This window comes from Falco cherrug, chromosome 3, assembly GCF_023634085.1.
Source record: "Falco cherrug isolate bFalChe1 chromosome 3, bFalChe1.pri, whole genome shotgun sequence".
NCBI classification, from domain to species: Eukaryota; Metazoa; Chordata; class Aves; order Falconiformes; family Falconidae; genus Falco; species Falco cherrug.
This window is the reverse complement of record NC_073699.1, coordinates 46,240,391-46,265,390: the sequence shown is the minus strand read 5'-3', so window position 1 is coordinate 46,265,390 and position 25,000 is coordinate 46,240,391. Positions and strand designations below refer to the sequence as shown.

General features: G+C 37.5%; 1 protein-coding gene across 1 annotated transcript in view; it reads left to right on the top strand.

Moving 5' to 3' along the window:
• The window catches only part of RAB2A (RAB2A, member RAS oncogene family), a 44,004-nt gene that overhangs the window by 6,488 nt on the left and 12,516 nt on the right, over positions 1–25,000 (top strand). The window contains exons 3-7 of the mRNA XM_055704609.1: positions 3,536–3,607; positions 7,080–7,147; positions 16,090–16,172; positions 17,578–17,670; positions 20,948–21,059. Of these exons, the coding sequence (XP_055560584.1) occupies positions 3,536–3,607; positions 7,080–7,147; positions 16,090–16,172; positions 17,578–17,670; positions 20,948–21,059 (428 nt within the window). The remainder of the gene's footprint in view (positions 1–3,535; positions 3,608–7,079; positions 7,148–16,089; positions 16,173–17,577; positions 17,671–20,947; positions 21,060–25,000) is intronic.

Genomic DNA, 25,000 nt, shown 5'->3' with positions numbered 1-25,000 from the left:
ACAGGGAGTCACAGCAGCTGGAAGGGGAGAAGGAAGCAAATGAGCTGTCTTAGCAAGAGCCATTTAACTGGCTCAGCTGTATCATCCCCTGGGCTGTGGTTGCAAAGCTGCTTTTTTTAACTGCCATGAGCATAGCCTGGTACTGAAAAGAACAACCCTTCCCTTTGATATGTATTTTGTAGCCCTAGTCTCATGCACATAATAGTGTTTTGGGTGAGTGTAGTTTTATGCTGGATCTGTTTCTTGGCTTAGCTCACTGCATAACTTGGTGAGTGAGAAGGGAGAGGTTAGCTTTACCACCAAACTGTTCTGGCTTGCTAAGCAGTGAAATCAACACTGGTGTTGATGTAAGGAGGGGGGGAGGCAATGCATGGCTGGGCCAAGGTGGACAACAGCAAAGCTCTGGCAGCCGTTACCTAGGGAAACTGACTGTAGAGTGGCACCCAGATAAAGAGGAGACTTAAGAGAGGCAGAGGAATTTGGAGAACCAGCTGAGGTTTGGAATTCAGAGCCAGAGGGTAAAACTACTGTAGCACAAGTTTCACTTCCCATCACTGTTTGGGTACTAAAAGTGATGAAGGGATCCTGGAACAGGCACTTGCAGGGAAGCACACTGCTCCCCTCTGAGCATGTAATCCATTGTTTTAATTTGTTCCTAAGCAAGAGCTTTTGTTTACCATGGTTGTTGGTGAAGTGTAACCAAGCTCTGCTTATTTCTTGTTTTAAAATACTAAGATTTTTTTTTTTTTCTCTGGGGGTGCTTTATCTGAAGCTGTATTAAAGTAATTGTGGCAGTAACATGGAGAATGAGTTAATAAATAACTGAATCTGTCCTTTCTGTGTCTGCAACTGGCTATCATGAGACATGCTCAGCTACTTTTCCCAGAGTGTCTGCCTCATTTCAGGTATGAGATTTACAGTGCTAAGTGAATGAGATGCCTGGTAAACAGCCACTTTGCTCATAGAGTGAGTTAACCAGCGTAGTTACTTTGAACCATCTGTATGCCATGGAGTTAGTGGCCATGCAACTGTTAATTGATCTTAATTAAGCTCCAGAACCTGATACAGGTTCTGGGCTGTGTCTAACATAGTGCAGCCTGCTCAGGCTTTGCAATTGAATGGTCCACAAACTATTCTCATAAGAACTTCCCTGTTAAAAATGATAAAATTAAAATATTACTATTAAAAATAGGCAATAAAATATTTTAAACCTAAACTTAATAGGTGCTGCAGCTTTGTTTGCAACTTTTTGAACTTCTTTTTCAGTCAGGGCAGTACAGAACTTAGGGCCTTCCAGGTGTATTTTGCTGGAACGTTCTGAAGTAGCAGGAATGGCATTAAGACAGAAACTAGTTAATTTTTCTGTTTCTGGGTGTGAACCCACCACTCTGCAGTCTGCTCCTAAAAGGCATGCTGCATAGAATTAACTAGAGGTGTAGTCATCTTGTGCCAGTTTGAGACACAGCTTGCATCAAAGGGCTGTGCTCATCTGTTGTCTTTGCTGTGTTGATGCTAGTGTTTGTATCTCCTCTTGAACCAACACGCTGGTCACTAGCATTACAAGAAGAAATACCAGATTGCCACTTGAGAGCTAGTGCTGGGACATGTAAACAAGTGTCACTTTGTTGATTAGATTTTGAAATGTTTTTCAAGTCTTTGTAAGATTTGTGCAGGAATATTGGGTAGCTTTGAGGTTCTGATATATCCAATGATACTGAAATCACTTTGTTGGGTTAATGATAAAAGCTATTCTCCATTCTATTTCTGGTGTGATTTATAGGTTGTTTTTTGTAAGCGGGATCGTGATTATCTTCGGTGATGGGGCTGCTGTGTGTCATTGGTGGTTATCTGTGTATATAAGCAGTGTTCTGTGAGTAGAAGATACTACTATTTTAAGATTAGTTTTGTGTTCTCTGTCCCTACAGCTCTAGTATTCTGCCTGTCCTTCTCCCTATTTCTTACCTCCAGCACTCTCCCCCATTCCTTATCCACTTCTTATGCCCACAGAGCTTGCTATCATAAGCCAGAGAGCTACAGGAAAGAGATGTTAAGGCTAGTGCTGCAAGCTTTGCCTTGGGCTGCAGTTCCATGCCACTCTAAGCTGTTGATCTGCTGGCTGCTGCATTTCTCTGCCCTCATTTGAACTAACCCTCATGCTTGTCTGACTCTGCATTAAGCTGTTTCTGTTTGTTTTGTCACTCTTCTTGTCAGATCAGCGTGCTAACCCAGCAGACAACTGCAATTGCTTCAGAACTAATCTAAGCCACGTGAAGAAATGGGCACGAACGTGCTGTAGGGGAGAGAGTAGGGACAGCAGCACCAACAATTGGCTCAGGCTGCTGGAATTGCTACATCACTTGGGATATTAATCTCAGAGTGGCATCAATTTGTCGCAGCTCATTTTGTAACAAAACTAAATGCAGGTCTCCTATTAGGTTTGGTTGAAACTGGTCATAGTTTTTTAAGACCAAAATGACAGATGGGCAGTGATTGCTATTGTGTAGGCTTGCTTTCCTCATGAAACCATACTAAAAATCTTGTTGAATTTAGTAGTAGAAATATCCATGTCACTATATGCAAACCTCTGTTATGCATATCTTGTGTCTTGCAGTATGGTTCTTTTCCTTATCCCTTTGTTCAGAATTTAAATGTATGTAAACCGAAGGTATGACTGTCAAGTTTTAAAAGGCTGAAAATATGAAATATTCCAGAACAGGAAGAATGACCCCTCCAAGTAAAAGAACAAGGAAAAAATAAGAGTAAACAACAGTATTATGTTTATAAACTTAGATAGTTAGGAGTACTTCTATTGACTGCATTAACTTTTACTTCTCTGTGCTTTCACATACAGAAGAAGTTGCCCATTTGCTTACCATTGTCCATGTGATGTGAAGTAGTTAATCCGTTTGGGTTGGAAATCAGGATATCTGAGGGGAACAATGTGTTGTCTGGCTGGCTGTAGTGTGAACTCAGCTGTTGCCAGTTCTGCTGGGACTATTTTTTGGCCTGTTGGGAACCAATGGGCAGTGGCACATAGTGATTCTAGGCAGCCATATATGTAGTGCTGTTACCTCAGCTGATAAATTAGGAGATGGGTGAGAGTGAGGTGTTGTGGAGGACCTAGTTCGCTTGGAAGAAGGCTGAAAGTGTTGAAGGGGAAGCAGATGCAGGGTTGTGAGGGGGGTAGCAAGACCTGTAGTTACAGTGGAGAGAGGATGTGAAATAATACTTTGAAGGTCTGTTAGGAAATATATTTTTTTCTACTTAATTTTAAAGGCAGAAGTACGGTTTTGGAAGAAGAATTAATTTTTTTGGTTGTTTTTGAAAAATACTACTTTGACTTTAATGTTTCTGGAACTTTAAAAGCTGTTGTGGTATGAAAAAGTTACACAGGATTCAAAGCAGGTGAAATCTAGTATCCCAAGTTCTAATAATGAGTTTTAAATAATATATAACATAAATAACTACCTATTGGTTCTTAACACATGTTTTTAATTTGCTTAAAACTTCTTTATTTTGGTTGTTTTTCTTTTAGGTGTTGGGAAATCATGTTTATTGTTGCAGTTTACAGACAAGAGATTTCAACCAGTCCACGATCTCACTATTGGTAGGTCTCTTTTGTCCTCCACAGTGCTAATGGTTAAGCAGCCATGGTACCTCAGCATGCATTTATGAGTTTGTTGTGCTGTAGTAATGTAGAATTTGTGCTGTATTAAGGTAGCAGTGAATCTTTAGCTGATCAGTATTTGTTAGCTAATAAAGCCAAGTGGACATCTTTTTTCTTACTGGGAAGGTACAATGTGAAACAAAATTCGTAGCTATAGTATCTTCAACAGAAAAGCTAAAACCTCGGCATGGAAGGAGAATTGGCTAAGCTTCACATACATTGATGGTGATGCAAATGGCAGATATTTCATAGAAAACAGAATATTAGCCTAGCCACAGAATCTTGAAGACAAGTTACAGGTAAACTAAAGCACAATTAACCTTAAAGATAAATAAACAGATTTACGATTTGGGAAGACTAACTTCTGGATGGGGAAGGATTGAAGTATGAAGGTATTCACTGGAAGGGACGGGGGTGTTCTGCCTGACTCCTCAATTGAATGTGGACCATTTGTGTTAGGTATGATTTGATACTGATAACTAGGGGAAATTAATACATGTTGACAGAATGCATTGCCTCTGATCTAGCTACAGTAAATGATGCAAACTTCTTTCCACACAAAATATGAGGAATAGTGTGGGAATTTTGTGGGCAAGCTTAGCCTTCAGATGAGTGAAACAGTGAAACCTGGTAAGCATAACAGATGCTAGTCTCTGATAAGGTTGCAGAACCTTTGAACTTCTTGATGTTATTTCAAGGAACCTATCAGCTCTAATCATGATGAGCCTTGCACAAAATGTATCCCTAGTCTCTATTTTTAGTTTGTGTCCTGGAATAGGTGGGCTTCCTGTGTTTGGGAGTACTGAAACAGATGATTGAAATACAAACAAATATTCTTCATGTAACAGAATGTATCAGGTGGTTTGGTTATGGGTTCCCTTTCTGTCTTGACATTCCTCCCACACCTTGTGCGTGGCTGTCTTTATATAATTCAAATTCTTCAGCTAACATCAGTTTTCAAATATTTCTGAGGTCTTAGCAGCAGATAGGCTGGCTGAATAAAGAGCCTGAGTTCTTTAGGGAGGCATGAGTTATTGTCATCTTTTCTTCTTTGGGCCTGCCAAATACATGACACCTTATATATCACTTACGCTTTTGGCAGTCCTGTCACATCAGCAAACTGATCGGCTGTGGGAAACAGCTTCACTTCAGCAGGGTGGTTGTAGTACCAGGTCTTTTGTCTGGTGTACAGCTAGATGAAATCTGGGAGCAGGAATTGAAGCTAGTGGGATGAGGACATGAACCTAGCATAATGAGGGATATTAGAAATGGAGCATGGAAAGCTGCTTGGAAAGGGCAAGAAGGGACATAGGCTGGAAGCAGCCTCCTTTCGCTGAACTGAGAGGGCATGCGTGTGTGTTTTGGTCAGGAGAGTGGTTCTCCCAATTACCCAAACTGTTTTAGAAAGACAGAAATAAATAAAGAACATGGGTTCTAAGTTGTATGAGTGCCTATACAGGGCGAGGTGGGATGGGTTGATGTTAGTTACCTAATGTGCTTCCTGGGAACCTGTAGGTTCAATAAAAAGGCTTGTGTTACATAGACTAACTCTTCTTAATATGATACAATGGTTTTAGCCCATGGGAGTGCAGATTTTATTCCTGCTGTGAGCAACTCTGTTAGAGGAGAAGGGAGACTGAAACTGGACATGTGGAAAGAAGACTTTTCATCTAGAGTTGTGCAAAATTCAGCCCCAAATTTTAGTGTAGTTGGCCTAAAGTGTTATCTGTAAGATTTAAGAAATTCAGAGAGAAACGCTACCTTTAATGAAAACTGGGGGGGGCGGGGCGGGGGGGGCAGTGGAGGAAAAGCAAAAAAAAAAAAAAAAACCAAACCCCAACACCACACACACCCACACAGCCCAAAAAACCAAATCCAACAACAAGAAAACACACACCCAACCGTAAAAAACTCCCCACAACATTTGTAGGTAGAAATGGATGACAAAAAGACACTGTAAACATTCTCTTTGGTTTGCGTATTGCCCTTAGGACATGCCCTTACTGTAAACCTGAGCCTTTTCTATTCCTTCTTTAAGAGGACAGGCTTACCATCCAACTGTGTGTTTTTTCAAATTCAGAATTGTCTCTCAGCAGATATTTTGATGGAACCGAATAAATACCCTTTTAATTTTTCTGTGGGGCTGTTTGTGGAAACTAAACGTTCAGGATGATTGCTGGATTTGAATCAGTAGCTCTGTATGTGCATTTTGAGATCAAGTAACAGCTGCAGTGTTGACACTTGTAGTAGTCAAAGGACCTTCTCCTGGCTTTGCAATCAACTTCAGAGAAAGCCTTGTCATTCACCTGCTTCCTCCTTTCTGCCCCTCCCCCTCCATTCTTTCAATTTGTTTGTGTACAGTTCCTGCAAGTTATTTGCATGCTAAAGAGAGCACCATGTTGTTTGGCCCACTGCTCTTATTTGGCCCTTGGGGAAGGGAGAATAGTGGTTCCTACCTGCCCCTTCCCCAAAAGTCATTCTGCAGAAAGCAATGCTGCCCCCCAAATGTTCTAAATAAGCTTTTGCAGAGACATTTGGAATACTTCATAGCAGGTCTGCTTAATTGGAAGACCTCAGCCCAAATCTAGACAGTGACCAATTTTAGATAAAACTTAACCTACCAACTCGATCTTTGCTTCATATATCCATTATTTCAGAAAAAATACAGATTAATGGAAACTTGATAACCTTTGCATATGTCTGCTATCTTTACACATCTGTCAGATTTTAACTACTGTAGTAATAGCCTCAATGTATGCTTAATTTAAAATATCCTAAAAATGCTTCAAGTGATGGTACAAAAGGCTTGATTTTTTTCCACTGAAGAAATTCCTTTTTTATTTGAAACATTAATTTTTCCCTCAGTTATTAAATTTGATCTTTAACTAGCTAGAATTTTGGAAGCCCTTTATTTTTGTATAAAGGCAGATGAGTTTTAATACAATCATAAAATTTGTCTTGTTGAAGGTGACATTTGTATAGTCATTAGAATACTTTATTGATAAAGAATTGTAGGTTTAATTTCTTCTAAACTGGCTTTAGCGATCTATCCTTGGCAGAGTGTTAAAGTAACTGTGACTCTTCAGCTTCCTGTTTGCATGCAAAAGCACATGTTTATCTCCCTCTGATCTAGAGCTACGAAATCATCTGGAAAACATTGTAGGAAATGCCTCCTTGGCACTTGCTCTAATTAATGCATTTTTAAAGCACTTGGAAAGTAACAGTTTTCTTCCTTCTGGAAAACTTTCCAGCTCTTTCAAATAGCTGGAAAATTAACGAAAAGCAGATTGTGAAAGGAATTGTTTCCTACAAATACAGTGTTGAGTTAAACTTACATTCTTGCTGTTATAGTACTTGATATTCTTCTCTCTGACACATGCTAATAATGTAATCTTTTCTAAAATCTATTCAGGTGTAGAATTTGGGGCTCGAATGATAACTATTGATGGAAAACAGATAAAGCTTCAGATATGGGATACGGTAAGTAATAAATCATAGAAATTATTTAAACATATGGCTCTACTAGCTTTCCCTTTGTTCTGGGTAAGCTCTATCATCAGCATCCATGTGAAACTGTACTTTGTCTTGCAGCTTTCTTTGGCTTCTGTGAAAATTAAAAATTTGCTAAAATTTCCTTTTTTTGGAGTGACATATTCTTAAAACTGCAGATTTCTGCTGTTTGCACTGTTTAACTTCCTTAAGTAACACTCAGATTTGTAAGACTGGATGTTTTGCCTCACATTTTTTGTGGAAATTTTCTATATTATTAAGAACTTGTATTTCTCTGGATAGTCTTTCTCTGTGCATTCATGCCAGGTGTGGTTAATATAACATCATGTTGGGAAATTGTGATGTGTCTAGTAGCCTTAATCAAGAATTCTCTAGAGGAAGTGTTTGCATTTCTGATGTAGAAGAAAAGATATGGCTCACTGTTTTCACAGAAGACTTAAGAACTCAAGTTCACTATAATCATGAAGATAGTAAATACTTCAGAAATCAAGAAGGGATTGATAAAAGCTTAAAGTTTAAAAAAGTCTGCCAAAATCCAGACTTTGACTTTTGTGGGGGCTCAGGTTAAGAATATACCTTAGCAAAGTCAGCTGTTTTCTTGTCACTTTACCACAGAGCAGTTCTACCTCAGTGCTCAGCGTCTACACTTGTGATGGCTTTAAGATGCTCATACTGATAGCTATGTCTTTCAAATGTGCTTAACTGTTCTCTAAGGCAGGGTTGTCTGTTTCCTTTTCCAAGAGCATTTTAGGATACCTTTAGAAACACATGCATGAGCCATAGCCTTGTGTATGTGCTTTTTGGTATAGCAAATTAATGAAGGGAGATGCACACATGCAGGGCATGCATATATGAATGTATGTGTACATAAAAATGTAAACAAATGCAATATTTTAGCTGACTTCATAGGTAAGATTTAAAGTACCTTACTTATTTTACAAGTTAATAACTTGAAATTGCATCTAACACCTGTGCCTCCTTGGAAGTTCTCTGTGAAAATGTATAGAAGAGTATGGTCAGATTGTACTTACAGTTCTGATCTTGAATGCAAGTGTGTTGAAGGAATAGCAAAATAAGAAACATGATGAGGTAATTCTCGAGATACCTACAAGTGTTAAGATACCCAGAGATGTCCATAATGACCAGTGTTACTGTGTCTGTAATTGTGTATCTGCATTGAGCATTTCCTGAATTTCTTTTTCTCTTAGTAAAAACTGCTAGCTGTTAGTGGTGCTATCTCTGTATTTATGAAGCTGTAACAACTTCTGTTTGATAAGAGAAGGCTTTTTTTACCCTGTGGCTAAGGAAACTTGTGAGTTATTTGCTTCCAGTTGGTGCTTACTGAGTCACAGCACCATCACTTTTCTGATTTAGCACTAGCCTTACATACCTGGTTTCAATCCACCACTGAACAGGAAGCATCTTGAGCGTAGATGTAAGAAGAGGAGAACTGGATAAAATTTCTTTTGACTGCTTAACAATGAAATAAGGACTTGCTTTCTTAAGACAATCACGTTTTAATTCAGATTTTTCTGGCCAGATATTTCTATGCAGTGGTCCTCAGTTTGTGTTGTCTTCAGCCAATCACTGCAGCTCCAAGGAAAGGTATTATCTTGATAATGGGGATATATGGAAGCTGCAGTGTACCTCACTGTGGGAGTATGTTGTAACCTACGGGGCAACTGAAGCTAACACTGTTGTATGTATGTGAGATCTATTTGTGTGCTTTTCTTGTGTTGTAAGTCAAGAATATTTGACTTTGTCATTAGCATCTTAGTTTGGATCAGGAGTGTATTACGGGAGTTAGCTCTGCTTTCTGCGGTCTGGTTTTCATGTGGGAGTACACAAACTGAATTCCTTTCGGATAAGGCCAAACTGGAACAAATCAAGGAATGCACGTATGCCAATTAGAAATTGTAGTCCAGTATTTCATCCTGTGAGTTGGTAGTTTAGTAAAACTAGTTTGTTGCAAAAACACATACAACACACCACCACTCAAAAAAACCCTAAGCCACCACTACCAAAAATTCAAAGCCCACATTCCATGACAGATACTCAGTGTGGCCGTTGCATACTTAGCATTAGCTGTTGCAGTCTTTGCTCTACTGCTGATCATATGTCTACACAAGCAAATAGTGTGTCCCGTTGTTCTCTTGAAGCTGCAGGCTGCTCCTGATCTCCCCACTGCTGGGCTCTGCAAGCTTGCTATGTGTGCTGTGGCATGCCCAGGTTTTTAGGTCTGTGAGTCGCTGGGTTTCACTTTTCCTTTCTGATGCGTTTAGGTCAGTCAAGGGGAGTGCAGGTATTGGAACAAATTGTTCATTTGTCTTGTCCTGTGTCTTTAATCTTGGTAATGGCTTTCAATAGTTGGATAGACTGAGAGATACTTTTGTCAAAACTGGTTAGTTGGTAATTGCCAGCTACGAGAAGTTAAGCTACTCTTCTGTGGAAGTGTGGTATTTGAGCTAGTGCCAACTTCAAAAATAACTTTTAGAGAACTAGAAGTGGTCTGTAGAAGCTGGTAAGAATCAAAATACCATTCTGGGAGCTGTTAAGCTTTGTGAGTTTAGACAAGCTGTGTAGATGAGGCAGTTTGTCTCGTGGTAGTGTAACACTGAGAAGTATTAAAATTGCTTCTTCTCAGAAAAAAATTCATTGTTGTAAAGAGATACTGGGCTTGTTACCAGGCTGAGTCAGTAGCCATCATTTTGTCATTGAGGGGGACGTTCTGTATTGTATTAACTATTACTAACAAGTCATTGTTGATGAGAAAAAAATAAGCAGTAGTTGAAAGGGGGAATTTAAGTTCTGTCAGACGTTGCAGGGGGAAAGATCAGTGATGATACTAAGTAATACTACGTATGTTCTCTAAATTAAATTGATATAAGAATTTTTCCTGTATATTTAAATACTGTATATTTAAATACTGTATTTTTAAATATCTTTCTGCTTTATTTCATAGAAATGTGATTAAATGTTTATTTTTATTCATTATTATGTTTCTAGAACACCTTAGTCATGTTCAGACTAAGACTAGTCTTGCTCAGACTAACACTAAATATCTGAAGTCATATTTTTTATAAGGCAATTTCTTGGTTTCCGTACAAATGAGCTTTCTAATTAAATTTACAATGTTTTCTACTAATTGAGAGCCTGCAGAAAAAAAATGTGTTTGTGCAAAGTGGAAGACCTGACTGTTGAAGTTACATCTCTCTTTCCTAAAACCACGGCGTGACTTCTCCATCCACTTTCAGATATTCTGAATATACTAATTCTTCTCGGAAACTCAGTTATTTTTCCTCTATTTGCAAATGCTTTGGATTTAGTAGAACCAAAGTTCCCTTAATTCATTAAATGAATAAGAATATCACCTTAGTGATAGTGACAATTGCCAGGATGTAGCATTCACCCCCAAGAGTTCTTTACTGTCTACTTCATGATATTTGCTACTTCCTTTGGTAGTCAGAGGATGTCTTTATGGTCATGGGAAGTTGGTGAATTCTTCTACTGTATTTTTACTAATGTGACCCTTTAGCCACATTCCTGCAGGTACAATGGTTACGTTTTGCAGCTCAAGTTGTGAGGACTCAGTGCTGAAGGCCCTCTTTTACTGCTGTGAAGTAACATCAAGAACTTGCATAGGATCCATTTTGGTTCCTGAAACTAGTTTGATCATCAGTTCACAGACTGTGTTTGCTGGTATGTGAGAGCATTAATTCATTTCTGAATTCATGGATCAGGGGGAATTCATCCATTACTCCTGTTGCAGTTTGTGTAGTAGGACTATCATCTGAACTAAGTGCCAGTAGCTAAGTTACTGTTCACAACTGTGATGGCACTTCAGGAAGCTAAGGGAACTTGATATACCTTCTAGCTTAGTGTTCCCAAACCTTTGTCTGTCATGTGCTTACATGTATTTGGTTATTGAAATGCATGATTATTGATATTTTATTTTATGGCTGGTTGTAAATTTCTTGTCAGTTTATCTGTGGCTTTTACAATAAGGGCTAGTTACCTCCTTTTGTCCGTAGTGGAACTCCTATTTTGGTGAGGCTAGCTACTTAAAACCTGAAAGTTTCAAATATATTTATGACCTGAAATAAATCAATAAGGGTACTTCTAATAATGGAGGACTAAAGCTTTGTTTCTGTGATCTGTTGGGAATTGCTGTGGATATCTAAATGGCATGCATTCAACAACATCAGAAGAAAAGGCAGATGTACAAATGATCTGTACTTAGACATATGTATGGTTTCACCCTTGGGTATCTTTAGTCCTATTAAAATTTCAGTTCTTTTTAGGATGCTGACAGGGTTATTCTGAAGTAATATGTAACTTGGCTGAATCTCACACAAATTCTGACACTTTCTTAAATTGTTACGGATTCTTTTTCATAAGTGGCCTTAGTTCTGTTCTTGTTTGGGAATGTCTTTGCTGGAAAGGAGCAGGGTTTTTTTAATTTTTATACTGCTTCTGTGCTTATTCTTTGAACTACGTACTAGTAAGTCACTTAAGTTCTTTTTATTTTGGAGTAGAGATGTAATTGCAAGAAAGATTAATGCATTTGTGTAAACAAGTTGCCATGTGACTAAAAGGCTGTTAATTTATTTATAACTTTCAAAACTATATTCAAGGGTATGTATTGCTCTTCTCTCTTTCTGGAACATTTTGTTCCAGGGATCAACTTTGTGGAGTAGTTCCCAACTGGCAGTTGTCATAGGTAGCGTGACACTTGTGTGAGTTGGTTGTTTCTTAGATATCTTTCTAGTTTTCTATATGGCTTATGAAAGTGTAAACAAATTTAAATGAGTAATAATTCCCAATGTGAATAAGGTGTTCTGTTACTGGGTTTGAACATATTACACACATATGCCCCTTTTAAAAAAAGTGAAGGAGTCTAGAGCTGCTACCAGTGGTGCATTATAGCTTCTCATTTTTCATGTACATGTATACTATAAAGTTTCCTCCTAATAAAAACTGTTGGTCAGCTTGGATGTTGAAGGCCTGCTGGGCTGTACACAGATAACTTTGAAGAAACTTTCCAAAATCATCAGCACTGAAAGTACAGAATTCTGTAAAATAAATGGCCTCTTTTCTAGGGAGATTTGCTGTTGTGGATCCTATCTCATTATCCAACTACTTTCTTGTACTGCATCGTGGTTCTTATTTATTTATTTCCTTAGTTTATAGATTCAAAAATATGCTGTTAAGAGATTTGCAGGAAACTCCTTTTGATAGCAAAGACTTGCCTGCACGTTTTGCAACTGACACCTACATGACTAAGCCACACACTTGGAAATGGCACTGAGATTTTCTATAGGAATAGTAACACTTGGAGCCTTTTCTCAAATGTCACAGATACTGTGTCAATGGTAACACAGTTACATAGCTTAAATATTCCTGAAAACTTCAGTGCAGGCCCTAAATCTCTGTATCTTAGTGACCTAATGCTTCGTGTTCTGCTTACATCACTATTTTGAAAATGTTTTGGCCTCTATACTGAGGTATTTTTAGAGAAGCACATGCGATATATGTCCATGCCGTTCTACAGTTCAAGCAGGGATGAAGATTTTTGTACTATTTTGAAGACTTGCAACTCCTAGAACTATGAATATATGGTCCCTCTTACCAGAAGGTTTTTGTTAACCAGCATGATATGAATTGTAAAAGCTTACAGTCCAGAAAATGGCCAAAAAGAATGTTAGTTAGCGCTTAAAACATCAGTGGTTTATCAGAGGCCTGCATTTTTTCACGATCAGTGAATTACGTCAGAGCTAGCACCTTTTTCTCTGAAGAGAGAGGATGTGTGTACAGGCCTGTTGAATATACATTTATGGTTCTTGCAGGCAACCTTGTCTGAGCTAGAGTTTCTACATGTGAAATAGCTGTCATGTTCTATCTAACCAAAAAGATCTTCCATCTTCCCACTTCCACTGCTGTGTAGCTCTGAAAGTGGTTGTACCCAGGGGCTGCCTTGGAGAAGAGGTTTGTGTTGCCTGTACCAGATGTAATACGGCCTTGGGAAATACCCTGTTTAGCATTTGTTTAGTGGCTGCTGCCACTACTGTTCTCCACAGTGAGCACTGGTACAGGTTGTCCAGAGAGGTTGTGGAGTCTCCATCCTTGGAGATCTTCAGAAGCCTCCTGGACGTGGACTTGGGCAGTCTGCTCTGAGTAGCCCTGTTTGAGCCAGGTGTGTTTAGAACAGGTGACCTCCAGAGGTCCCTTCCCACCTCAACTATTCTGTGATTCTATGAAAAAAAGCTTTTTAATATGGAAAGGGAGGGGGGGGAAGTACTGGACTTTGGGAGAACATAGAAGGGATGGTAAGAACAGTGTTAATTTCACTTAAGATAAAGGACTTTTCTCTGATTTCAAAGCTGTTTTTCATTTATACTGAGTTTCCATACTACTACTTCTATCTGTTGCTCCTTAGACAAAGTACAATTATAACACATATTTCTTTAAAAATGTTGAAAAAGTTGATTTTGGCTAATAGCCTTTACTTTTTTTCGTGGTTTTTGTTGTCTTTGAAATAGCTTGTCTCCCCTTGGGGGAAAAAGGGAGGGGGGGGGGGCAGAGAGCAAATTGTCAGTTTAAAAATGCTTAAAAGTAATGATGGTACTAAAAAAAAAAAAAAGCTGTGGAGTGTATTCTGTATGCCTAACCCTGCTATTCTAGATCTCTCATCTGATCTGATAGTTAAAATAGACAGTAAATTACATATATCTATATATATAAAACAACACAAACACCTTTCAAATATATAATATAAATACCATGAAGTGTCTTTACGGAAACTCAATTTTCTTCTGTTTAGAATGAAAGGTATTCGGTTTGTGTTGTCAGTTTTATATGTAAGCACAAATTCATTATTGCTATGTGGAAGATAGTGTCTTTGGTGAGGAAGGGGTAACATTTTCTACCTTTTCCCCAGTCTTCCCTTCAGGAAGCAATGATACTTAAATTTCATCATGGGCAAATGAGACACCATTAAAAATGTTACAGTATTTTCAGGATTTAGATACCAAACTTTTGTAAATGATTCTTATATGAACTCACAATTCCTACATTCTTCTAAGATCTACTAGAACCTCCGATAATCTTGGTTGACAGCGATTAATTTACTCGGGGAGATGAACAATTTCATGCATCAGAGTGGAATTTATGAAGGTGGAACAGGCAATCTTTATGTGGTAGGCCAAGTCTACTTCATGTGTGATTTTAGGCAATACGTGGAGTACACTGGTAACAATAAATTCTGTTGTCTAGTTAGAAAAAAATGCTTTATGCATCTACCGTGCACTTGAGCTAGTCACCACATCAAGAAAAAGTTGTAGAGCTTCTGTGTAGGGAACCAAGTACGGCACTAAACTGGGGGCTTTTACTGCTCCTTGGTGCATTCTAGCAGATTGTCTGTATTCTATTGCCATAGTTTACATAAAGATGCACTTGGCCTCTCGGCCAACTGCATATGCTATTGTATTCTAATTGTGTTTAAACTAGTACGTATATTGTCTTTCATAACTTCTTCCACTGGAAAGGCTAAGATAAAGTGTTTTCTTAAACTGAAGTAACTGAGTATTCTGGAAGACAAGGATGCTTTCTGAAGACTGAACATGTCAAAACCTGTTGTGGCACTGTTCTTGTTCAGTAACAGAATTGAGATCAAGTTCTCCTTGAATTTAAGACGACCTTATATTAAAAGTACAGTAACTGCGAGAAGAAAAAGTTACGCTTTCTTTTTTAGTGTACAATTAGTACACTAATTTTCAGGGTAGGCCTGAAGGGTAGCTTGTATGTGATAAATATTTCACTCTTGCTTTTCACGGGTTTAAATTGGGAAAATTTCTTAGTTCTGCAGATAACTATCTTACTGCATAAGTGGTTTTTTCAGCATCAGTATTAGTATTAATTGTGTTCTGTCTTATCTTTGAATTATGCTAAGGCTTCTGTTATTAGTAAATATTAAAGTAAATGTTTCCTCTGACAACTGTCGGGTGCTAGGTAGCACTTCTGAAAAGCATGAGCATGGAGAGTTCAAGGTCTACAACTATGAATATTTATTTTTCAAGATCTGGTTCTGTTAAGTGCTGAGATTTTTACAGAATACTTTTCTGTGAGAACTGTCTGATTTATGTAGGATTCTGAAGTTTTTCACCAGTGCATATGAAGATGATTCTTGCATCCTGAAGCTGTTTTGACAAGTATTATTTATCAAGTACAGAGGAAATGGATTAACTGTGGTGCAGAATTGTGTAAAATTGAATTCAGAAACATTTTCTGTTTTTTATAATAAAGTGATTACTGAAAGAATTCCATCTGAAGACTGTTGAAAGCTGGCTACAGTTTATGATATAACGGATAAAATCTGCATCCTTGGCCTTCCAACAACCTTTACACCAGCAGATGGTGGGCGTAAAGATGTCATTCATCATTTATTTACAATGGGCTTTATTTATTCTAGTGTCAACAGCTGCCCCAGGGAGTGGGTTATTGAATTCAAATGTGAAGCTCTGGGTTATTTGCTTCCTTTCAAATTTGTCTTCAGAGCTTAGTTGCTAGGAGTCCATTCTGTGCTCTAATAATGATTCATGTATTGTGAAGCCATTCAGTAAATTGGGTTGTCAGGGATTGCCAAAAAAGGTTTAGAGGTCTTGTTCCGATTTTTTTTTTCCTATTTTTTTAACAGCACTGTGCTGTAGTTGGTGTCTTCTCCTTATGTGCCGCCTTTTGCAACTATGAGAGACTTGGTTCCCAATTGTTCCCTCTCTTGATATTTCCCTCCACGCTTCTTCTTGTCCCTGTTCTCTCAAAAGTCAAATTCTGTGATTCTGTGATTCTCAGTTTGTGGTTTTCAGCACCAAAAAATAAATTTGAGATATGAAATAATGAAACTTTCTCTTCTACAGGCAGGGCAGGAGTCCTTCCGTTCCATTACAAGGTCGTACTACAGAGGGGCAGCAGGGGCTTTACTAGTGTATGATATCACAAGGTGAGAATGCTGAGGAGGTGTAACAATTAAAATGGCATGTCTTTGTAGAATTGTGCTATGGAATATAGCAGTGTTAAAATGTTGAATGTAGTTTGGCTTTTTGTATAGATACTTATAATCTAATATTTTGCCAACTTAAGTACTCAAAATCAAGACACAGCCTATATAACATAGCTTATATATGTTTATATATATATGAAACATATATAACGCATAACCTATATACTTCCAGTTGTCTCTGTGTACTGGTTGAGAAGAAGTATATATAAAGCTTCAGGAAGAATGAAATGAAGTGGTATTATAAACTATTTGACCTTGAACCTCTGGAACTAGGAAAGACCCTGAAATATTTCATGAATTCCTTTCTGTTGTTTTTATTAGTATGAGCTATAATTTTTCTCTAACTATAGCAAATTTTTTTACTGAAATACCATCCTGCGAAGGCATGAAATAGTAAAACGTCAAAGTCCGGTTACATAAAAATACCAGGAAACTTCTACCATTGCTGTGTTTATGAGGTTTACACGTCTTGGTGTGATTTCTGTAGTAGCTGTTAGAAGTGGCTACGGTTTTTCTGCAGTACTGAATAAAGTCTCTATACAACATGTTATCTGCAGAACTGTGGGTACTGTGGCTGGCTTGTGAAAATGTGCAGGCTCCAAAATCCTATTAGGATGTGTGGTTCCCTTTGTGGATCTTGGGTCTCATTGCTGAATTAAGCAACAACTTTTGCAAGAGATTTACTAGACATTTTTCCTTTTGTTCCCCATTTATTTTTAAATATCAGGAAGCCATCCACTTTCCATTGGATTTCCAGCAAAAGAATCTTTGATTCATAAATAGGTGGTTTTACTTTTGTGAAATCTTAAACACACTTTACAAGCCTGTGACTTAATATTTAGTGTACACATTCTGTAAAATCTGTAACGTGCCATATTAGTGTACTTTACTTTAAAAGACTTCGCTACTAAACTCATTATTCTGTTTATAAACTCACAGAAAATTGTCAACCATTTCCTGCCTTCAGTAGAACAAATATTACTGTATGAGTATGTGATTATTTGTGCTGTTGTTGGAATTGGTTGAGGCTGTTAGGGACTTTTAAAATGCCGTTCAGCAGATTTTATATGTATATAAAATTGCAGATACTTACAGCTGTAAGAATCCTCTTTACTCTTTGTCGCAAACGTGTTTTCAATTACTTTTTAGGCAGAGTTCATTAATGCTCCTTGTTTACTGATTTTTTTGTTCGCCTGTTCTCCCTCTCACAAAGGGGTTACTAGCTTTTTTCCCTGGAGCATGTGTACTAATAAATTAGTTGGTTACTTAAGTAGAGAAGAAGGCTCATAGAAGGGAAAGGTTTCTTGAAATACTGCTTTTAATTTTCATTCTCTTCCATACTTAGGAGGGACACTTTCAACCACTTGACAACTTGGTTAGAAGATGCTCGTCAGCATTCCAATTCCAACATGGTTATAATGCTTATTGGAAACAAAAGGTAAAATTTAAACAGTTATGATTTTATAAGTGGTAAAGATTAATGAATTCTGGATTTCAGCTTTTTTGTTTTCTTGGGTTTAGGCAGTACATTAACTTTAAATTACTTTCAGTCACTGGGCTTATTTTTATGGTGAATCTAAAACCTTTCCTTTCCTAATTAGGTTAATACAGTGTGCAGCACATATGGATCAACTGCCTTATGTTCTGAGTACCTTAAGTGCTTTAGTTTCTGGTTAAGAATCACAAAAGAGAAAATGTTATTAAAAAAAAAAGTCCATACTATAGGATTTACTTCAAAAACTTTTCTCAAATGTAAAAAGTACATGCCTTGATGATGGTAAGACGTTTCTGAATTCCAAGCCTGTTTCATATTCTGTATGTTTTAGCTGGAGCTGGGGGCAGAGAGTGCTTTTGCACCATTTCCTGGTGAATCCAGGCGGCTGTTAGACACTGGGAGATGAAAATACAACTAAAAGTTTTGAAGTGTGTAACTCAGTTTGTAAACGATGATTTACTTGGTCTTCTCGTTAGCTACACTGTCTAAAGTTCTAAAATGGTTCCTTGTTGATGCTGGGACTTTGATCTGTATTGAAGGTCTTTATAAAAACACATTAGCAAATAAATTAAGTTTATCTGTAATTTTTCTAGTTCTTGATCCAGTGAACTGTAGGAGCATGTCTAGATTTTTTTGCTGGATGTAGGATTTTTCCAAATATCAAGAGCATGATCTCAGAATTTAATAACGCATTAGTTATGGGCCTTTACCTAACTGACCTTAATTTGTCTCAGTAATTCTTGAAGGTAAAGATGCCAGCTGAAATAATGGTGTGTATGCTTGCCCCTTGAAATAGGGTGAACAGCCAGATCATTTCTTAGATACTACTGAGAAACAGCTTTGTGGTAAAGAGCCTGTGTTCGCTGCACTAGCCTGTTCACCTCTTAATTTCTCCTTCTTCTTCCCCCTTTTTCTCCCTCCTGTTTTCTTCCCTCTGCCACCCACCCTCTACCTCCCCCTCAAAAACGTGTTGAGCATTAAGTAATTGTGAAGCTTGTCCACATTTTTATGCATCATCTGGAAAATTACTAACAATGTTCTTTTTGAGGGATGTGATAAGCATAATCTTCACAAATTAATATAAAAATGTAATCTCTTTTATTAAATGAAGCTTTGGTAATCTTGTGATGTCCTTGACTAACTGTTTTTAAGCTTATGTGAGTAAAAATAGAGCACTGAGAGGAGTAGTAATATTCTGTTTACTTGAGATAAGTATTAAAAAGTTTGCATACTTGGTTGACGTCTGTAACTATTCCTGATTATTCTTAGCTGTTAAACTAGATTTTTGTCTTGCATTCTGCTGATGCAGACTATACCACATGATTGTATGTTATAATATGCTACTTGCAGCTAGCTCAGTAATTTCCAGTTACAACTAGGTTTTATTCAAACAATAAATACTCTATGTATTTTAAGTTACAGATTAAGGTGCCACATGAATTAAGTTCTTTAAGAAGCGTTTTAGAGGGGATTATTTTCAAGCCTCAGAGGAGGACAGGAAGGGAACTTGTTCAATTATATTGCATTATTCTGAAAGTGTGTTACGGGAGTTCTTATGGTAGGGCGTACCACTGGAGATGGAGGGAAGGAAGAACATGTATACTAGCAGAAGATTTTTGGAGGAATAAATTTTGTTCTTCTGAGTCCCAAAAGTGCACTTGAAAAACGTTTGTAGTACTGATTGCTGGATTTGAAGAGTGTGGAGAATTTAATCTGAAATACAATAGCTGCTTTTTAAAAACATTACAAATACTAGTGTTAAAACATGTACAAGTACAGCATTTGTACTTGATCTTTCCAGAACAAAACATAGCTATATTGATCTAGTAAGACCAAATACTTTGAATTATTGGAATAGAAAGAGGAAGACAGCTGTAGTTAGTAGAAACAGTAAAGCTCTTTAAGAATATGTGTAGATACCAGTAGTGAGTTTTGACTGGGTTATCACTGCTGTTTCTGATGCAACTGCACTATTTCAAGTCAAAAAGAGCTGTTTTGTTTCTGTTCTATCATGGAGATAACACTGTAGTGAATCAAGGTTTTAAATATGTTTTAGAGTAGCATGATAGTAGCAAATAAACATTGCTCAAGTTCAGAAATACAATGTCAGATAGCTACTTCAGGGACATGGGAATGAACACCTTGTTTTAAGGTATCTTAAGCCTGAAGCTGAGATACTAGGAATGCTTATATATAATAAACATCAACTTTAAAATTGTTTTGAGAAGACATTTATTGTGTGCTCATATTTAAACGATGTGCTGAATTGTCTTGACTCTGTAACTCATCTGAGCTAGCATGTCGTTGTAAAAATAATAAAAACCTGCTTTGCTGCAAAATAGATGCCACAGTGAGTATCGTTTATTTTTAATATATGTATAATTACAAGGATGGCAGCACTGAAGCCCAGTGTGATAGTTTTTATTGGTATTCTGGCTGCAAATTAAGCCTCTTTATTTGCATGCTGTTTAGTTTAAAAATGTGTATCTGAGAAAATATTTTTACATGCACAACTTAAAACATATTTAAATAAAGTTTCATTTATTTATTATTTGCATATGAATATAGCAGTTATTGTTCAAGATGTAATATATTTACAAAGAAGGGCAAACTGAGTATTCCTTGTGCCTAAAGAAGCTTTAAAGAGTGAAATAATGTCTATATGACTTACAGAAGCAGAACTGTCTATTTGTCCAGTTCATGAGGGTTTTTTCCTGTTCTTTTGTTTAATATTTGACTTTCATCTAAACCACTTGGAGGGCAGGAAACAAGAAATTGTGTAACAGTCACTTCAAATTGTTCTGCTGTTAGAGGGCCAGACCTGGAGTTTCAAACCTAAATGCTAGCTTGTTGGGAGAGAACAGCTAATACAGTTCAAAATAAGTTCATACAGTCAATCTCTGTTCTGATAAAAAGAGTTTAAAGCAAAAATAAGTTAAGTTACTGATTAGGAAAAATAACTATTTTATAAATGATTTCTTAATGATATTAATAATAATTTTTTAAAGTCCCTTATCTGTTGAGCTTTACAGTGTAGATGGATAACATTATACTAGAAGTGCAAGGCTTAGAATAATTTTACTTTATGTAAGGGTTTGAATAGATACTCACATGTACATAAGTTCTAATGGGGGCTCTTGGCCTATAGCATGTTTCTGAAGAATATTTACATGGACAGGTTAGACCATGCAACTAACTTTTTTTTGGTTTTCCATCTTAGTGATTTAGAATCTAGACGAGAAGTCAAGAAAGAGGAAGGTGAAGCATTTGCACGAGAGCATGGACTTATCTTTATGGAGACATCTGCCAAAACTGCTTCCAATGTAGAGGAGGTAACTTTGGACACTTAATTCAAAACAACTGTTTTACTGAAATACATTTTATTTGTACAGGTACTATTCCTCTAGGCTTTGGATTCCTTAACTTGAATTAGCTACTCTTTTAATTTATATTGTGAAAAAGACAATGTCTGTGTTGTATCTGATTGCATAACACTAATTATATTGTTGGGACTCTAGTAATTAATATACCTGTGTGGGTTTTTTAAATATTTCATCAGAGAAATGGATACTTTTGTCTGCTCTGAAAACTAAAAAGTAAGACTAGACTACATTTGCTAGCCCAAAGCAAGCCAAGCTGTTGGTGTCCTTGGCAGATGTTAATCTAACCTGTTCTAAAGACCTTTAATATTTTACAGGCTCTTCAGAGCAATCTGTTGCAGAGCTTTGGTATTTGTATTGTCATCTTTCCCTTCCACTACCTAGCAGGAATCTTCTTTGCTGGAATTCAAGCACACAGTTTCTTTTTCTGTCCCCTGCAGAGCTGTCGAAGAGGTTCTTTGTCTTGGTTGCTGTAGTCTGCTCTGCATTTGAATAAGTTTTTCAGTATTTGCTACTTTAAAGAACTTAAGTCTTTTGAAGTTTTGCTTATAGTTCATATTTCTGGACATATGTGAGTTCCTACATATCTCACCTTGACTTACTGCATGCCTCTCAAAGGGTGATTGTGGTGGGTTGGCCTTAGCCAGCAACTAATTGACCATCCAGTTGCTCACTCACTTCCCCTGGCCAGTGGGATGGGGGAAAGAACCAGAAGAGCCAAAGCGAGTCAAAACTCAGGGGTCGAGATACAGGGTTTAATAAATGAAGGAAAGAGATGGCGAGAAGAGTTACAGAAAGGCAGTCACTTACAACTTCCCACAAACAGGTTGATTCTCCGCCAGTCTCTGAGCACAGAGAGCTCAGAGTTTAAATACCAATAGTGAGTTTTGACTGGGTTATCACTGCTGTTTCTGATGCACTATTTCAAGTCAAAAAGAGCTGTTTATTTCTGTTCTATCATGGAGATAACACTGTAGTGAATCAAGGTTTTAAATATGTTTTAGGGTAGCATGATGGTAGCAAATAAACATTGCTCAAGTTCAGAAATACAATGTCAGATAGCTACTTCAGGGACATGGGAACGAACACCTTGTTAAGGTCTCTTAAGCCTGAAGCTGAGATACTGGGAATGCTCTTTGTGCTCTCTCTTTGGAAAAACTACCCTTTGGGTTTTATCATTGAGCATGATGTAATATAGGATGAAGTATCCCTTAGGCCATTTCTGGTCAGCTGTCCTGGCTGTGTCACATCCTGTGCTGCCCCCCTATCCCCCTGCTCCAGATTTTGCCTGCCCTAAACCTAATCACTGCAGGGGCCAGAGTAAGAACCAGAAGACCTTGACACTGTGTAAGCACTGCTCAGCAGCAGCTAAAACATGGGTGTGTTATCAACATTGTTGTAGTCACAAATCCATAGCACAGCACCATACAGGCTTCTGTAAAGAAAACGAACTCCATCCCAGCTAGACACAGCAAAGTAGTGGACAAAGAGCTGCAGCGGAGATGTTAGGGCTATGTAAAGCAGCAAGATAGCTTCATGTGTTTTTCAAGCCCGTACTCAGTTCATGCCTCCCCACTTACCTTTCTTATAATAGCATGACATAGTTCAGCTTCTCATACTACATAATCTTCTCTTACTCTTTTCCAAAACTTTCCTACATGTGAGGTGGTGGACAACCAATGAGGTATTCTTTCAGTGGTAAGCCCCTTAAAGTTTTGAAGTATTTAGTATTTTTTAAAAAGTTATAGTAACAACCAGCTTTCACTGACTTCATTCTGGTTTGTTACTACCTGATTCTAACATTAGCACTTGTGTCAAAAAATACATGCTAGGGAATGAGTTTTCCAGTACCTGATGCATCTCTGATTATCAGGAGGAAAATGAGCATAAAATTCTGTGTAAAAAAAGTTGAAATAGAATCCTCTTCTTCTGAGGATACAAGTGAGCAATTGTGTGCGTGTACTAATATCCTAATTCTGATGGAAAAGCTTTAGGATGTAGTCTTTTTTAGTGATAATCAACTGCATTCCCTAAATTATATTCTTAGTGAACACTAAAAGAGGTGGCATGAGCTAGACAGTTACAGCTGAAGGAGCAAAATCTTAACCTTTGAGCCAGTAAAAATAAGTGAGGAGAAGTAGTAGGCACGGTAGCTGAAAGATACAACTTTGTGGATAAAAGAAACCATTTCATTTTAATGCTGATTCTGGACTGTTGAGTTACAAGAAAATAGAAGGCAACAAGGAAGGAAATGGAATGGGCAACATTTGAGGCAAGAACAAGAAGCATGCAAGCCTTCAGTAGCTGACTTCAGGAAGACTGGAAAGAAAAAGTTTTGTGACTCCATGGGGGTGTAGAAACTAAACAGTAAGAATAACATTTGAGAAAGTTCAGCTAAAATTAGACTAAATTTCAAGCAGAAGAAATCTGTGGCCCTGTCTACAGATGTTATCTTCCATGGTGGCAATGGAGAATAATTCTGCTGGATTCTTTGGGAAACTAGGAGCTAAGGAAGTTATACTGTTGATTCTTCGCATTGACAGAAATACACTGGATCTAAAAAGCTAGATGTTGCAAGTCTCTGAAATTGCATCTGAATTACATCAAATTGTTTCTAATGCATTTGTGTTGAGTGGTGAAGCAGACACCTTCTTCTGCTTACTTAGGTTTCAGATAAATTATCTAAATATTTTTTATGCATTTAATTTGAATCTCAGAATGTTCAATGTTTGGAAAAGTACTAGAATTTTTAGATAGAACTACTGAGGTTAAAGGGGCTTTCTATTAATTCTATGTAAGTTATTGGGGGAAGAGGGGGGGAAAAAAGCTATGGGGTCTAGGGGGCAGAAATGTCCCTCTAACTACTCAGCAGCATTTTTAATCCATGCTGATAAATCATTGATGATTGTAATGTATCATGGCATGGGTTATGTAGTTAACCATTACAGTGCTAGGATACATGTAAAAATCTTTAAAGTCAATGTTTAAAGATACAGCATCATCAGCAGTGTTGAAAGAGCAGATGATTTTACTTGAGAAGGATATACCTCCAGTGCAAAATGATAGATGTTGATTCTGATGAGCTAACAGCAACAACTTAAGCAAGCAAGTTCACACGAATACAGCTTCAGAAATACTTCAGAATTACATGCACCTATTGGGCCTCTGTTTTTCTCTCTCTGAATTTAACAAAGTCTTATAGAATGATAAAAAGAAGGTTTAAAATTAATTTGTAATTCAGTTATCAACCTGCTGCCCTTGTTACACATCAATAGGAAATATTCCTCAAAAAGGGTGTTTTGGAGAAAGACGCTATTACTGTAAGGCACACACATTTGTACGTATGGAAATGCATAGATGTAACAGGCTAGAACATTCCCAGATAACAACTGCTGCCTTGTTTCCTCTTTCCCTTCCGAAAAGAGGGATTTTACCATACTGAGATCATGTAGTTGATTAATAAAGCCTTGGCCTGCTTCATTTGTGCCCGTGTAGTGTTGCTTAGTGGTTGCTATACAACACAAAGGAGCAATGGAAGTGTATTTGTGGGTACTGAAGGAGGTAATGTAAGTGTGATTGCCAGGAAAAGTGACAATAAAGAAGCTACACAGTATCTAGTAATAGGGCTTAAACTATTCTTCCACCCTTTTAAGAGAAATGGATCCAACTTTTGAGGTACCTGTCCAAAGTAGAATTAGGAAGAGTAACTGTTTTTCCTGGCCAAACATGTTTTGTGGTTTAAATGGCTTTTTTCTCATTACAGAGCTAGTTTTCAAACTTTTCTGAATCTGAGTCACAAGTATTCATGACAAAAGAATCAAGATTGTTAAGGGTTTAGAAATATCACCTTGGATTGTTCACAGAAGCCATTCCTCAAATAGCTTGTATCCTGT